This window comes from Nycticebus coucang, chromosome 17 (assembly GCF_027406575.1).
Source record: "Nycticebus coucang isolate mNycCou1 chromosome 17, mNycCou1.pri, whole genome shotgun sequence".
In the NCBI taxonomy this organism is placed as follows: domain Eukaryota; kingdom Metazoa; phylum Chordata; class Mammalia; order Primates; family Lorisidae; genus Nycticebus; species Nycticebus coucang.
The window spans coordinates 27,667,200-27,684,729 of record NC_069796.1 but is presented as its reverse complement, the minus strand read 5'-3'; the positions used below and the strand labels follow the sequence as shown (position 1 = coordinate 27,684,729).

Below are 17,530 nucleotides of genomic sequence, written 5' to 3'. Positions count from 1 at the left end.
GCTAAAATGCAAAACTGCCTTAAAAATTTTTTCATAAACAAATCTGGCAAATGGAAAGAAAATATTCACTATATATAACCAAGGAATATATTAAAATATAAGTAATTCTGATGTAGAAGGTCAATGGAGTAGAAGAATTCCAGATTACTTGATAAGGAACTCAGCCGAAGACTTCAGAAAGACTAATAGCTGAAGACATGAACATAGGTCTAACTTGACCACTAACTAAGGACATTACAATGGAAACGGTAACAATGCCATTGACTGTTGTCTATTTGGAAATAAAACTTAAAATGAGAGAATTAATTTGCTTCTCTAAAACAGTGCCAGGGACAGAATAATTGGTAGAAATACTCTGAGGGTCAATTTTGTACTATCTTAAACCAAAAACGTGCATCTTCAATGGCTCAGCAGTTTCACCAAAAAGAAATATTTATACAAGCATATAAGCGAAAGGTACAAAACTGGCAGTCCAAATTGTTTCTCATAATTCAAAATAAAATGGAAAACAACCTAAGTGTCCTCTGTACGTAGAAATTCAACAGGTGGTTATAAAAGATATGTTTATACAAGATAACCAAGAAAAGTTTGGTGTTTACTCTGTACATTCTCTCAGGAACCTGGGATGAAATGGCACGTATGTGCCAGAAAATATTTGAAGAGTTAGGGACTGTCATTCCATTACCTACCTAAACGTCAACTTTCCTTAGCCAGTAGTTATTCCAAATTTCACAAACAGGAAATCATTTATTTCCATTTTTTATTTGGTATATTTGATTTGATTTGATTGCTAGAGGTAATTAGGAATTAGAGAATTTTATTTGCCTGTCATCATAACGTTGCAAATTGATTCTTCCCTTGTCAGGTACTCAGCACAGCCCCTAGCAGCCTACGAAGGCATATTCTCTTCTCATTTCCCTTTCCTACCATTCTTCTGAAATTTTTGAAGGCTATATAGGAAATTAAAGGCTATAGGGAAACAAGCAAATCAAACCATCACCTCTGTGGGTGTGCAATTTATAGGTATTTCGATCACTTGACCATGCAAAGTCACTAGTATCACCTATCTGTAGTGAAAATGGTGGGGTGGGGGGGTCCTTTTAGAAAGCAGTTCTTGGGTAGCATTTTAGCACTTAAATTTGAAAGGAATTTTGGGAGAAAAATGGTATTAAGAAAATTTCATTCAACGGCTCATTCAACCAACAGACATTTTCTGGAATGCAGGAAGTAATTACATTCATACGTTTTCACTTAGATCTGTTTAAACAAATTAATGTACAAATTGTGCACAAGTACATTATTATTTATGTTCACCAACTTTAATATTCTATATCCATTTAGTTAATTTCAAAAATAGCTAATAGGTAGCATTTTGAAAGGTCTAGAAAATTATTAAATGCATGGGCCAAAATATTTTCTACTTCTCATCTTCATTTTATTTAACAAATCCATTTATAGCACTCTCAAGGAAACCAAAAGTATCTTACTGGTTCCTAACAGTGAAGAAACTGAGGCCCTGGGAGGTTAAGTTAATTGTCTTAGTAAGGTGACACAGGGATCACTTTGGGAGCTTGAATTCAAACCCACACGGTCTGACTTCTGAGCCCGTGCTCTAATTTAAAGTTGCCAAGAGCACTCTGAAAGTTAACTTGTTTGCTCCGGCCTTTCACATTCAAACATTCATGACTCCGTCTTTTTCCTTTTCAAACTTAGTAATGAAATTCAAAAAAATATATTCAGTTTTAGCTACTTGTAAGTAAGATGTGGTTTTCCTAATTGGTAGTGTTTTTCTTTGTTTTTAGTTTATAGCATATGAAATTGCTTTTTATTATAGGTCAAATATTTATATATTGACAATTTCACACAATTAACTTAACCAGATGAAACCTTAAGAGGAAAGGAAAAGGATGGGGCCCTAAGAGACCAAATTCAGTGTACGCTCCCTCGCATGGAACCCAGGTGTCCTTTGGCAAGTTATTATTATAGAACCCCATTGGTCTTTATTTTTCTCATTGCTATTGTGGGATATTTAGCCCCGCGGATCATGGCTATCTGAGAAACAAACAGATTAATTTGAAGAAGTTCCCACCTACTACTATGTGTAAAACAAAACTTACCTACTATTTCTACTTTTATATCTATTCTATGTCATTTCCCACATCATATCCTGGATCAAAAAACTGAAATGATGCAAATGTGTTATATAAGTCTGATAAATAAAACAGAAGGGACAAATTAGCTTTATCTTTTTTATCTTACACACAACATACACACAGAAGTGTGCACACACACGCATCTGGATTTGACTTTCACTTCCAGGCCTGACCAGCTGTCCGACTTGGGTGACTTATTCAATCCCCTGGATCTTCAGCATACGTACCTATTAAATTGAGTGACAGCACATGCATGCATCTTAGTGAGTTTCTGTGAAAATTAGCCGTAGCTTACCACACTATGAGTACGGCGTATAGTGATGTTCAATAAATACTGTCTATTATATTTCAGGCTTTTGTTTTTTAAAATCGGTACAAAGAAACACAGCAGCATCTCCATTTGCTGATTTTCTTTTTTGATCTGATAAAGAAAAACGTAGCGATTTGTCACTTGCCACCTGTCTTTGCAGGTATGATTAGAGAAAGAACCTGGCATTTTTCTCATTCCTTATAAATATGTTTCTTGTCCTTTACTATTGACCTCTGCCATGACACAGAAACCTATCTTTGTTTTTTTCATATATGTAATTTTTACTTACACTTTCAAAACATTACTATGTAAGATAAGAGAATGCCAAATTATTAAAAGGTAAAATAGGTATGTCCAAACCAGATTTGTGTTAAGGAAGTAATGCTAAATTAGAAGTTATTTCATTTCCAAAATTATCATTGCAATAGATCGCCTTTACACAGCAACCTTCTATAAGTCTCTTAAAATTTAATTTTGTTAAGAAAATAAAAAAAAACTAGGCTCACTCAAAAGCATTTGTTAAAGGTCACTTGTTTTCTAAAAAGTGTGTAGCCATACTATATTCCAAAGAATTTATAAATACAGTTTAAAATCTATGTTGTAATCATTGCTGTAACCATTTGTATTTTAGTGGTGGTCCTACATACTTTTTTGTCTTTCATTTATATCATATTTTGTAACTCTCCAAGGCTAATTTATTGACGTCTATCAGAATAACGAGAACAGAAGGGCACACGAGCTTTGAACACAGGACTGAATGTGCATCTTCTGGAGGTAATGGAAAGAAATGAGAGAAGGATTAAATATGCAGTTGATTATGCAGGTCCAATATAGAGTCTGATGTATTCCCTTACAAGCCTACAGTGACTTATTAATAGGTTAAGAACATGAACACATAAAACCATGTGACCAAGGACTCAAAAATTGGACACTGGGTACTTGTGGAGACTCCACAGCCAAAGCCAAGAGCAGCCAAGTTATTAGAACACTTACTAAAATACTACAACTGAGCTAACTATAGGCAAATGCTTTGGAGACTTTTTAAACCATATTAATGTGTGGTGTTAGGCTATCCCCAAGGACACATTAGTGTGTTATTCCAAAGTATTTCAAATGGAAATAGGGTTAAACTTAAAACATACTCTAAATACTCATCAGTGGGTTTACTTTTCCTCTTATCTTTCCACCCACTAACCCCCTTTATGATTCTACGTCCTTCACAGGAAAGTTGTGTCAATTCACACAAATTATGTAAACTCTTGAGGACTGACAAAAAGAAACTATAGAAACCGCAAGCGCAAAATAAACGATCGTGGAAATTAAATTAGTAATAAAATCGATTTCTTTAAATTCCCATTTTACCAGCTAAGAGTTGAACCTGACTGTTCAGTGATATTTATATGCCTTTTCTGTTTTCCCCTGACCACACCAAAGCATCTTTCCTAATAGAATTCTTGAGTATCATTTTATCCCTTAAAGCTCAGTCTACATAAGACTTATGGGAATGAAAATTTGGTTTGATCCTGACCTACAGTAAACTGAAACAGGAGAAAGTCAATCACATTTACAAAAAGAAAAACTAGAAGCTTTTCTCTGTATATATCATACATTATTTATTCAAAATCAACAAATTAGATACAACTGCTCAGACAGCATTCCCTTTTACTGACATAGCCAAGATTTTCCAGGACAACAGTTGCAACTAGACTTTCATGAATGTTCACTTCGCAAATGACAGTGATTTGCTTTCATAGGTGTTATCCTAAAATTTATGTAGAAATATAAAAAAAATCCAGAATAACCAAACAATTTCGATAAAATAAAATAAAATTTAAAGGACTTAAATTTCCCAAATTCAAAAAATATTGTAAAACTATGTCAATACACTATGGTATCAACATAAAGATAAACATATAGATCAAAACAAGCATATAACCATTTCAAAAATAAACTCTCACATTTATGATCAATTTACTTTTAATAAAAGTGCTATGGCATTTAATGAGAAAAGTATGGTCGTTTCAACAAATGACAATTGGATGTGTATGTGCAGAGAGGTAAATTTAGACTCTTACCTCATACCATACACAAAAACTAATTAATCGTAGACTTAAACATAAAAACTAAAATTAGGGACACTATGGAATAAAACAAAGGAGAAAGTCCTTGAGACGCTAGGTTGGACATGGAGTTCTTAGATACAGCATCAAAAACATGTTTGATAAAAGGAAAAACAAAAGATAAACTTAATTTCATCAAAAATTTTAAAAATAGTCTTTAAAGACCCCATTAAGAAAGTGAACTGAAAGAAAGCATTAGCAAACCACATGTCTGATGAAGGATTTACATGCAGAGCACATGAAAACTGTTAAAGTTACACACTAGGAAAAAGCTAACTAAAAAGTGGACAAAAGACTTGAGTATGATGGCTGTATTAATGGCTGTGAACCAGCAAATGAAAAAATGCTCAATATCATTAGACCCTAGGGAAACAGAAATTAAAATCACAGGGAGGTACCACTTCACATTCACAAAAATAATTATAAGTAAATGGAGACAATAACAAGCATTATAAGGATATAAGGAAACTGGAACCCTCAAACACTGCCAGTGGGAATGTAAAATGGTAAGGTAATGTCAAAAAAGGTTTGTCAGTTTCTGAAACTGACAATATTAAATATAAAATTGAGCTAGTAATTGCAATCCTAGGTATCTACCAAAGAGAAATGAAAATACATCTCTACATAAAGACTTGTATACAAATGTCAATAGTAGCATATAATACCCCCAAAGTAGAAACAGTCCAAATGTCCCTTAACCAATGGATGAATGGACAAAATGTGGTATATCCAGACAATGGAATACTATTCAAGAACAAAGAACAAATTCCTAATACATGCCACAACATGGACAAACCTCTAAAATAAATGCTAAATAAAAGAAAATAGACACAAAAGACCAAATTCTGTACGCTTGCGTTTATATGAAAGGCAAATCTACAGAGACAGAAAGTAGATTAATGGTTGCCTGGGGTTAGGAAAGTGACTGCAAATGGGTATGCGGGACTCTTTTGAGTTGATGGAATAGTTCTAAAACTAAATTGTGGTGATGGTTGCATAATTCTGCATATGTACTAAAAATTGCTGAAATGTACTCTTCAAATGGGTAAATTTTACAGTATGTCAATCATACTTCAAAAAAAGATGCTACAAAAAAGTATTCACCATATCTTTTATAATTTGCTACATTTTAAATAATGATTTACACTAGAAAAATCAGCCTGATATATCCATGGTTGTATCTTACTAATGAGAAATAATTAAACTTCACTTGGAAAAATTTTTATGTAGAAACTTTTGTCTTAAGGTATCCTTTCAATACTTTTCAAAGCAATCCTAAATAGAACACCTATGTTAAACTGACAAAATTTTAATTGAAGCTAACATAGAGAAATTATCTATGTTAGTACACAGAATGTGGCACTAAATAATTAAATTTGCAAAAGCACAGTCCCACAACGAATTACTGAAACTTCACACTGTGTAAATTATATTTATATATAACGATGTCACCATTTTAAAGTTCTGTAGGGTTATAACCAGAGTCAACACAAAGACTCTAGAAATGTTAATTATATTAATACATAAGTTCCTCTGTCACCAACTAAAGTGCCTATCTATAAATTTGGCAAACCATAAGATTTGCCAGTAATATAATGATTTTACAAATTAAATGTATTTATCACCTTTCAGTAGCTGCTCCATACATTTAAACCCAAATTATAATAGAGATAGACCAAATGCACTAACCTGATTGGCTGATATAATTACCCATCTGTCCACTGCTCTTAGTGTGCTAATATTTTTTACCGTTAACGCTAAGGAATTTTGCAGGACACCTGCTATCCAAATACTTGGAATGTGAATGAGTAGTTAAAACCTGCCATTATATTTCTACCATTTGAAATAACATACCATTTAATTCTTATGCATTACCTAGGTCCTCTTAACCTAACCATGCTGCACTAGGATACCACTGTAGCCACTTCTCACAAAGAATTTACATCTTCATCACCAATTTCTAATATCACACAACATTGTGCTGGAATCTTTCTTTATCCACATCTGAACTTGGCAGTATGGTAGGTCCCCTTCAATATGAAGGTAAGTTTCTTCATTTCTGTAAATTTTTTACAATAACTGTTGTGAAACAGTTGGAGTAATTGTCCTCCTATTATATTATCAATAAAAGTGTTGATGATTGCGTAAAATAATTTAGCTCTATTTAATACTCCTAGATTCTAAAATGGGAAGATTTCACCTTTTGTACACATTTTCATCTAACGAGTAGGAAAACATTCATACTGGAATTTATGTTCCATTATATTATCTTCCAACTACTTCACATTGATTGACTGTTGATTAAAAATTTGAAATCCATAAAATCCTTTCTGTCTCAGTGACATCTGAGTGGGTTCTTGGGAGGATGTTAGAAGGTAAGGTTTGGTGGATGCAAATTTAATTAAGGACCTTCAGCTTTGTCACTTTTAATGCTACTAAATTGGCTGCCTCAAATGTTAGCTTTCATAAGAATTACCTTAGACTTGAGGCTCAGTCTGGGATTTTGATTTTTAATGGGGACTATCCAATCACCTCTACCTTAACGAATCACTCTCCCTGCCCAGGGCCATGATATTGATATTGGTGTCTACACACCACTCCTAAAGAAACAGAACTTCAAGCAGCATGGTTATAGGGCTGATGGTGCAGGCGTTCTATAGAAGTGGTCTTAGTTTAGGTGAAGCCAGGTGGAGGCCAGAGGACTAAAAATAAACTGAGGGCAAAATATCCTTATGTTTATCCATTGAATGTGCTTAAGAAGGAAAAAGGTATGCTTAGATCTCATTTTTCAAAATGGAAAGTAACAGGAAAGCTTAAGTACGTAATAATACTAAAATAGGCCTGGCCTCGTTAGCGCCATCTCCTGATCATCTAAGTTAAGGTCTAAATAGTTAATAATTTATTAAAGATATATTCACGTGAATTGTGAAATGAAATCAAATTTTTCTCATTGGAAAAGTACTAAACTATCTACTCCCCAAGGCCCTTCCCAATACTGCCATGAAATAATTCTGTAAAAATATCTGGGTAGCATTGCATGGCTGAGCTCCCATTTTCTCACTTCTCTCAGTCTAGGGCTTGGCAACAAAGTGACGAGGAGATGGGGACACGATGATGTGCTTACTCTAGTTGCACCCTAAATGCACTCTCCATCAAATTACAGCTCTCACTTGGCTCAGGGAATCTTAAAACTTCCTTTTGGAAAACCCTCAAATCATAATTCAAGAGGGACTACTGGTTCTCCCTTTGTCCCAAAACATGGCAGGATTACTTCCCTAGTATACATTCCATCTATCAAAATATGAAATTCCCCTGGTTATTCTTTATTTTGCAAATACAAAGACCTCAAACCATCTGGAGTAAAAATGTAATTGCAATTAAACAGAAACACTCAATTGTACATGAACTCAATAAAAAACATACTCTACTTTAGTGCTGCATAAGAAATATTGTCAGACTCCTATAAAGAATTGTTATTTGAAAAGTATGATATATTCATGATTCAGTTAGTACACCTCAGATAAATAAATATAAACTTACTAAATAAAATGTCTGCTCACAAAATTGGTTCATGCCTGAACTTTCTCAAGAAACTAAGATATAGATTAATATGTGATTAAATAGTTTATTAACTTTTAATGTGCAAAGTAGCTTATTCCATCAGCATGATGGCTCTGTTTACCAGAATTCATTATGTGGCTTCCTTAAATAAGACTGGAGTATCTATGGCTCCACTTTAAATTCAGAAACATCTTCCACATGTTGCTGTATTATCCAGGCCATTCTAAATATTGAACTGGAAAGCCACAGAATGACTTCCAGAGATGTTCACTTGAGGATCAGTTATTTCATTAGTAGGGAGACACTGAGCACTTAATAAATCAAAGAACTGTGATAAATGCTGGGAAGATAGTAAGTTGAGACAAGCAGGTTCTTCAAGGTAACATAAATACCTCAAAGCAGGAAACTATTTCTTGTATCTTTTTGTTCTCCAGGACTTCCTCATAATATATAAATGTAACTACTCCATAATGATGATTACTTAGAGCTTTCTGAATGCTTCAGTGAAAGGCATTTACATAAATCTTTTGTATGTATATTGCTATCTCTCTAATACTAATCACAAGAAGAATTGCTGAAAAAAAGAGAAAGTACATTTAACGTTTTAATAGCTACCATACAAAAGACTCTCCCAATTTACTTTCCTACAGTGTATAAACGGAAGTGTTCCCAACATCCATTGGATATTCTCAATCTGTATAATCTGTGCCAATCTTATGAACCAAAAATATTTGAGAAAATTTGTTTTTCCTAGCTTATGAATAGCTTTGAAAAAATGAAAAGGCTTGTTTTTTTGTCTTTTTTTGGCATGAATGCTGAAAAGCTAACTTTATCACTGGATGATAAGATATAAACTTATATCTTTTAAAACCTTCTTTACTCATAATACAAAATGTATTATTTTGTAATTAACATTTGTCCTTTAAGAATACTAATATATAAATAGGTCTAGAATTAGAAATGTAAAAACCCAAAATCTAGTAGAAAAATGAGTAAAAGATATGAATAGATAATCTATAGGAAATGAAAATAAAAGTATAAAAGGCATCAACTTCACCAGCAAAAATTCAAAAATGCGAATTAAAACTCCATTGAGACAACATTTTTTACTTATTCCATTTCACAAAAATCAAAACTTTTTTTTTTTTTCCAAGACAGAGTCTCACTTTGTTGCCCTTGGTGGAGTGCTGTGGCTTCATAGCTCACCGCAACCTCAAACTCTTGGGCTCAAATGATCCTCTTGCCTCAGCCTCCCAAGTAGTTGGGACTACAGGCGCATGCCACAACTCCCAGCTATTTTTAGAGATGGCCTCTCACTTTTGCTCAGGCTGATCTTGAACCTGTGAGCTCACACGATCCATCCACTTTGGTCTCCCACAGTAAAAAATCACAACTTTAAAAAAGAATACCCATACTAGTAACGGGAGAAGGGAAAAACAGACTCTTACACTCTCTTGGCCTGAGAATATAAATTGTACAATATCCATGGGATCTAATAAGGCACTATCTCCCCAAATTACCACCATTCATTCCCTTTGATGCAGACATACATTGCACATAAAAAACAGCCTATCTACAGAGTTCTATTTTAAGCACTGTTCATAATAAGAAAATACTGGATTCAATCTAATGTCCATTAACACCAAATTGAATAAACAGATTATGGCACATAGTTGCAATCAGATAAAATAGAACTATTAGAAAAGAAAGTGTCTTCTTCATGCACTCATATGTGATAATCTCGCGTGTGTGTGAACAACGAGTTTAAAAAAAGATATAATGGGATTACACCTGCGGTGCATCTTACAAGGGTATATGTGAATCCTAGTAAATGTGGAATGTAAAGGTCTTAGCAAAATAACTAAGAAAATGCTACAAAAGCTATGTTAACTAATGTGATGAAAATGTGTCAAACGATCTATGAACCAAGTGTATGGTGCCCCACGATCATACTAATGTACACAGCTATGGTTTAATAAAAATAAATAAATAAAGATATAAACTTGTGTACATGTATTTGTTTATGCATCAGCTACCTTCGGATCATACAACGCTACCACAGAAACAGGTAAACCTGGTAACCTCCGGGAGAGAACTCTGAGTAATAAATGAGGAGTGGGTGTTAGAGGAAGACTTGACTGCAAACCTTTTTGGAAACTGTTTATGGTAAAGTTTGAGTGTTTATCATTTTGTCAATGATTTTATTTTCACCTCAGATTTGAATGGCATTTTGGCTGAGTATATAACACAGGTTTCAAAACGACTCTTCTTTCGAGGCACTCTGAGGCTACCTGATCCTCTGGCATCCAGTATTACTGAATGGATCCTCTAAGGTCAATCTGAGTCTCATGCTGTTGTAGATAATCTCTCCTCTATTACATTTGTAGGCTTTCTCTTTCTCTTTAAATTTCTGATATATTGCCACAATATATCTAAATTTGGGTTTCTCTTTACTTAGGCCATGTTGAGTTGATGTTTGGTTCTTCAATCTGAAGGTTTGTATTTATCCTTGGCAATTGGATTCTGATACCAAAAAAGGAGGTGTCTTAACCTCCACCTAACCAACCTTGTTTACACAAACTAGTTCAACTTGAATCATTTACTTAACACTCTACACATCATCTGGAAAAAAATATCAATGAGGCATGCACCACGTGAAATGGTCATTGCTAATAGAAATGCCCTTATGTCAGACCTGGCCACAATTATTCCCACTGGTTAACCTGCATGTTTACCAATATTCAGCCATATGTGTTTGCTTACCTGTAGGCAGAACATTTTGTAATTATACAATTAATCAAATTCCAAATATTAATCTAGACATATATGAGTGAAGAACCTATCTTTGTTTCTATGAGAACTTTGAAAAAATAAGATAAATTGCTTTAAAAGATCGCTCGTTTTATTTCAAATGAGACAACTGTAAAAGAGATGAAAACATTTTAAATCCAGGATTCCATATATAAACTGACTTGTGTTTGTCTTAAATTTTAATTCCAAATACAAAATTTGTATTGAAAATTGATTTTGGTGTATGTTGAGGGAGGCTCACCTGGAAGGCCATTTCTCTGATCCACACTCAAAGTACTAAGTACCTGGCCTTAGAGCAGCAGCTCAGCGGATGTAGGATATAATTGCATGCATTTTCAAAATTCTATCTTTGAATCAATTAAAAAAGGAATAACTCCTATTAGAGAAATTTTGGATCAAGACCTATGAGTCCTGGCTCACTACTGTTCTTTCATATTTTGTATTCATTTGTCCTGCCTTCTGGGATAATTTCCGGGTTTAATCTTCTAGTTCACAAATTTACCTACTAATCTATTGAGTTTTTTATTGTAATGATCATATATTTAAAATTCTATTGTACCTAATCATTTTTTTAGATAGCAGATTGTACCTATTTTTTTAATTTGCTTTCTCCAGGAATACATATCCGCTATTATTCTTCTGAGTAGTTCTGTTAAAGTGTTCTATTTACTCTATTAATATCTGTTGCTCCATGCATTAATTAACTGGGCTTTGAGACTCTTTTATGTGGTAATTTCCTTCAAAATGTGATGTTGCTGGGTGTCAGTTCATCTTTTTTGGTTTCTTGGCTCACCTATCTGTTGTAAGTTGCAATTACACTGTTTGGCATAATTGTATACAAGAAAAAGCACATAGAAATTATTCAATATATGTTTGAATGATTGAATGATTAGTATTATTATATTTGTGTCTATTGTATCAAATATATGGCCTAAATAAGATTATTATTTAATACTAGACTAATCACGGGAAACCGAAATAATAAGAGCTCATCAAAGATCAATTAATAGACATACAATTATAATTGGTGGATTTAACAAACAGGAAAATGAGATCCAGAAAGGTTAGTCCAAAAGTTGTTGAGGAGCTCAGGCAACAGTAGAAAACACTGCTTACTGAAAGAAGGAAAGGGAAGATACAGTTAGTCATCTATGAGGTCAGACAATTAACTTTGTGAACTCATCCTAGAAAAAGTGCTACGTACTTCATTGCTGAATAAGACGACTGTCATCTTCGAGTGCTGTGAAGGGTGGACTAGGCCCTGGTATTAGTCCATAGCTTCCCAAGGGAAATACCTCAAAGGTGGTCAAAGTGATATTCAGCAATGAGGGATGCAGCACTTTTTCCAGGATGGGTTCACAAATTAAATTGCCGGACCTCCTACTCAACAGCTCTGATGGCCATTCCAGAAAAAGTTTCAATATTGCTTTGAAGGGGGAACTAGGCACTGATGTTGGTGCATAGCTTCCCAAGGGGAGTTCTTTGCAGGTGACCCTACTGGTATTCAGTGATGAGGTACTTTCTAGGACAAGTCATGAACTTAATTGTCAGACCGCATATTCTTTTCTACGCAACCGACAATAGAAAGCTTTTACTGAGAAGAAATGGTGCAAACTCAAGGCAGACGGTTTTATAAATAATTCACCCTCTCTACATAAGGATATCATGATTCTTCACATTAGATTTACAGGATCACAGACTTCTAGAGATACAGAGGAATAAGAATGTGTTCTATGAATATTCTAGACAGACAAAGCTCCCTCTACGGTAGCAGGCAAGAGTTCTGAGGTCTGACTTCTGCAGACATGTTGGGATCAGTTCCCCTCATTGCATCTTCTGGTCTAGTCACAGGAGTTGGTTTTTCTTTCTTTCCCTTTACTTATTTTTCTTTTGTTTTTACTTTTTTTCTATGTTTTTCTTTTATTTTCATACTTCTATTAGGTGTCTTTCCTCTACCAACAACACTTGTCAGGCCTTTTCTACCTGAAGAAAGCTTCACCAAGCTTTAAAATCCACTTTGGGAAAGCTTGCCCCATTCTCCTCGTGGATTTTACCTGGGGCATAACATTTCAATCGTATTGATGATCAATCATGTTGATTTGTCACTGCCTCATGTTTACTTGAGTCATTCTACTTATATATGATATCTTTCTCCTTAATCTGGGAGCCCCTCAAAGCTGAACAGTCTGGATATTATTAAATATCCATTAGAATTTTAAATTCTGTCATCCAATTTTTAAATTATCTATTTTTCTCATTTTATTTCCAGCCATGGAAGACTACAGACAAGGGACTAATTAACCATCAGGGAATAAGCCATCCACAAAATTCAGATAACAACTTTCTCTCTCCTAATCCCACCAACTCATGAGGGGAAAGGTCTGGCATGGTAGAGGCTGGAGTAACAAACCCACCCTTTTTGGCCATTTGCTTTAACTTTTTTATTGAAAGTTTCACTGCTATACTGCATTACTGGCAACTTCGGTTTTCCTCAATAACAAAGACTTCCCAGTTCAGAACATATACACATGTAGCTAATAGGAAAAGTGAGTAAAAGTCTAACGTGATAAATGGAGAGGGGGGTAACGGGGATGTTAAACTCCTATTCAGTCTATGAAAAACCTTCTTATAATTCTAACTTTGCTTCCTTAAGTATGGAGGGAAGGCATAGCTCATTTGGAAAATCTGACCAAAAGCCCACATTTCAACACAGTGAAATGCTTTATCCCCTATTGGTCCTACCACACCAGGAACTTTCTATATGCAATTATTTAACCCCCAGCCAAAAGCTAGTGGACAATGAAATCCCCACAAAATGTTTTCCCCAGTGAAATGTGTTCTGCAGAAAACATTTTTTATAAAATTTTCACGTAATTTCCCACGCCAATATTTTCCCTCGGGCCTAAAAATGTCTATAGTTAAGTATTTATCACTATGAGCCCTTTCCAGCAACTTACATCATTTGAATATGGGAGCACTGAGGAGGCATGAGCAATTTCAAGTTTTATTTTGTTTGGATTTTTAACCATTTTTTTTAATTTCATGGTTTGGGGTAGCTTCCATGGTAGTGGTATTTGCTGCTGTTGGACTTAGCTCCAATGAGCACGTTGCTTCCATACAAAGTCCTTCTGGATTTTGTGATTGGCTCTCTATGGACGGAAAAACGAGGACACAAATCACAGGACATTTTCAATATTTTGTGAGTTTGCCTTAAAACAGTAATAAAAGCCAAGGTGGTGACTGGTGTACAACAAAGTGAGTGTACTGAATGCTACTGACCTGTCCATCTAAAAACGGTGAGAAGGGTAAATTCGATGTTATGTGTCTTGACCACACACACACAAAGCGAAGGACAACATATGAGAGGTGACAATGGGAGAAAAATCAAACCATCACCTACACTGATGGACCAAATGGCTTTTACTGTCTAGTCACAAGGCTCTCCACCCTCCCCACCTTCCCCCATGAGGTGGGGAGAGAAGTAAAGAAACTGTCAAATAAAATGTAAATCTTAGAAAGAAAATGTCCAATCAGAGAGCCATAACCTTGGAATGCTGATTGTGTTCTAAGGTCATCCCTTGGTCAACAGCTCCCAGCATCTCACCAATCTCAGCTCACAGCCCCTCCAAGGCCTTTCTCAAGAACACTGAGCAAGTTTCCGCTGAGGCTGTTAAGAGGTTTAAATTCTGAACAACTGTCAGAATGTAATTTCCTTGAGAAGTGTTCGGACAGCTTTGGAATAGGACATGAAAAAAACTGTAAGATAATAAATAAATAAAGGAGGAATTGGGGTGGGTTTGGGGCAAAGTTCAGGGAGCCTCAGCACTGAGCAGCCTGGCTGCGTTTCAATCCCCTACAAGACACCAAGTGGTGGTCTTATTTTAGAAAACCCTAGAGTATAGGAAGAGGTTGAACCATCAGGAAGAAGTTTCAAGGAGGCAGAGTTTCAAATAGTTTCCAAAGTCACTTTTGACCATCTGGAAGGAAAAAGCCATTTATCCGTGCACTTAGACTTGCGATTCACTGTCTGCCCTGGAGACGTTCCACTGGAGGCGAACGGTGGAGACACCTGGGGGTGCCGTCTAAACTCAGAAGGAGCGCGCTGCGACCGGAGGAGGTGCATGCAAATGAGGCTGCTCCGCGGGGCGCGGAGAGGAGCCGCAGGGGAAGATGGAGACCGGGGAGACCAGAGCAGGAGGAGGAGAGCTAGGGAAGAAAGGCGCTTACCAGGCCACCGCCACAGGTGCTGAAGGAGGCCAGCGAGCCGGGGTGCCGCAGCACAGCTCCGGTGTAGAAGCAGCCTGCGTCGGGCGGCGCCGGAGGGCGCAGGGTGGACGCTGCCCCCGTGGGCCGGGGGCCAGGACTTGGCCGCTGTTCCACTGCGAAGCGCGGCGCCAGGAAGCGGCCGTCCCTCCGGAGCAGCAGGTACAAGTCCCGGGAGAAGGCCGGGATCCGCAATAACACCTCGTCGCCGTCCGGCTCCGCCGGCTGGGCCGGGGGCGGGGATGGGGGCGGCTGGGGGGGAGGCAGCGGCTGCCACGAGGCCGGGGCGCCCGGGGACAGGGCGGCAGCCCCGCCGGATCCTCGCGGCAGCTCCTGCGACTCGAGCTCCTCGTCCTCTTCACCCCCCGGCGGCAGCGGGGGCCAGAGCCGGGACCCGGACTGGCCCTGCGCGGGTTCCTCCAGAGGCGCCTGGGCCACCGAGCGCACCTCGCGTGAGCTGCCGGCCGCCTGCGCCCGGGAGCCTCCGCCGCCCTCCGCGCCGCGCACCCAGCCCGGGTCCGCGCTGCCCCCGCTGCCGCCGGCCGAGTCCACCGGCTCCCGGCGCCAGAGTGCAGGAAACACGACTTCCCATTCCTCGAGGTCGGGGGCGAGCTGCAGCCCTGCTGGCGGGGCAGACAGAGAAGTGCGGAGCTGAAAGAGCAGCGGTTCCACTAGCACACGCCTTTCCAGACTCACAGTCGGTGAAGACACAGGGCGCTCGCGTGCAAGCAATGGAGACCACCCGTCTAGCTCTGCAAGCCCCAAGCCTTGTGATCAGATTACAGACCCCAGCATTTTCAAAGTAAAAGTATGATTATACTGGGGAGGAAAGAGAGAGCCAAAGTTTGGTGGCTGCAATTAGTTGTTTTAAAGAAAACCGGTGCAGAGTCTTAACACATTTAAGTGATTTCTCAAGTATACGGCAGAGAAAAGCATTGCTATTAATTTGCGAACTTCCTGATTTTCCCCTAGGTGCCTAAACGTACCTTTGCAAATATTACTACTCTAAATAGAAGGAAACTCCGCATCGTTTCACAGATAAATTAAAATGAGCCGAAGAGAAATGTGCTTCGCTTCGGGGCTCGACCCCCTCATTCGCACCCCGCCTGCCCATTTTTCTTGCTGGCCACTGATCCCGGCTCGAAACGCACAGGTTGCACCAGCCCTGCCTACCCATGCTCTCGCCGTCTCCTTGGGGAAGTTGGAAAGGAAGCTGGAAAGTCACTGAAAAACTTACCTGAAACGATCCCATTCGACAAGAACCCCAGCTGGTAAAGGAGGCAACAGCAGCAGACGGGAGTCAGGCGCATCCAGCGGCTCTTCCCCATACTGCGCTCCCGCGGCGGCGGCTTCGGGCCCCACGCGCCTCCTGCGCGATCCACTACGGGGCAGCCGCTCCCCGGAGCGCCGGGAGGCCGGGCGGCGAGTTTGCCCAGGCCCTTTGTCTGCCGGGGGCGGGGGAGTGCCGAGGGGGAGGTAGGCTGGGTGACTCCGGGAGCACGGGCGGGGTGGGGTGGGGGAGGAGCGGGGAAGGCAGCGCCACGGCCCCGCAGCGCTCTGGCTCCCTGGCGAATTAGGTGATGAGCCTATTTTCTGTATTCTGGACGTTGCAGGAGTTTCCGAGGCCGAGCGGTCTGGAGCCGGAGCCCCACAGGACAGACCGAGAGCCGGGAGGTGCAGAGCGGGCGGTGCTGCCTCGGGACCGGCGGAGGACTGCTGGACGCAGGCAGGAGTTCCGTGGTGAAGGCTCGCCGCCTGCACCCTCGCGGAGCTGGCGGAGGCTGCTTGTCACAGTCGCAGCAACTTGTGCCAAGCTCCGCACACTTCACGGGTCGCAATGCTGAAGGCTCTAACCCGCTAGGGCGCCGGAGAGAATGCGCAGGAGGTGGCAGAGGGGTGGGGGGGGTGGGGGACGCGACCTGTGATGAGGTGCGGAGCAGAAGAGAATTAATCACATCCTACAAGAAAAAGGGACCAAGGGGTGCCCGCCAAGCGTGACGTTGCGGGACAAAGGTCCCAGAACACCACACACGTGCTCAAAGGCGCGGTCGGGATAGGGTGGGGACCCAAATTTCCTTACCTGACTACTGATTGGCCAGGGTGAAGGGCCTGATTTACATCCTGCCCGCCCCTCCCCCGCCGCGGAGGTGTGTGCAGGTAGAAGCCCCTCCTCCTTCCACCCCCTCCCTCCTGCTTCGCGCTTGGTCCGGTTTCCCCTCAACCGCACATCACACAAAGTGAAAAGTACAGACCTGGGAACCAAGCTGCAGACTTCCTTACTGAAGGCCTTTGATTTGTCATCTCATATTTGT

The 17,530-nt window shown here is 39.1% G+C and overlaps 1 protein-coding gene across 4 annotated transcripts in view; it reads right to left on the bottom strand.

Annotated features, from left to right (window-relative positions):
• The window catches only part of ADAMTS19 (ADAM metallopeptidase with thrombospondin type 1 motif 19), a 226,270-nt gene extending 209,624 nt beyond the window's left edge, over nucleotides 1-16,646 (bottom strand). For 3 of the 4 annotated variants that reach the window (XM_053567390.1, XM_053567391.1, XM_053567393.1), the window contains exons 1-2: nucleotides 16,456-16,646; nucleotides 15,183-15,838 (exon numbers count right to left, since the gene is read on the bottom strand). In XM_053567390.1, coding sequence (XP_053423365.1) covers nucleotides 15,183-15,838; nucleotides 16,456-16,546 — 747 coding nt within the window. In that variant the 5' untranslated portion in view covers nucleotides 16,547-16,646. The remainder of the gene's footprint in view (nucleotides 1-15,182; nucleotides 15,839-16,455) is intronic. The other variant, XM_053567392.1, reaches the window with a different exon arrangement.
• Nucleotides 16,647-17,530: the final 884 nt, after the last annotated feature.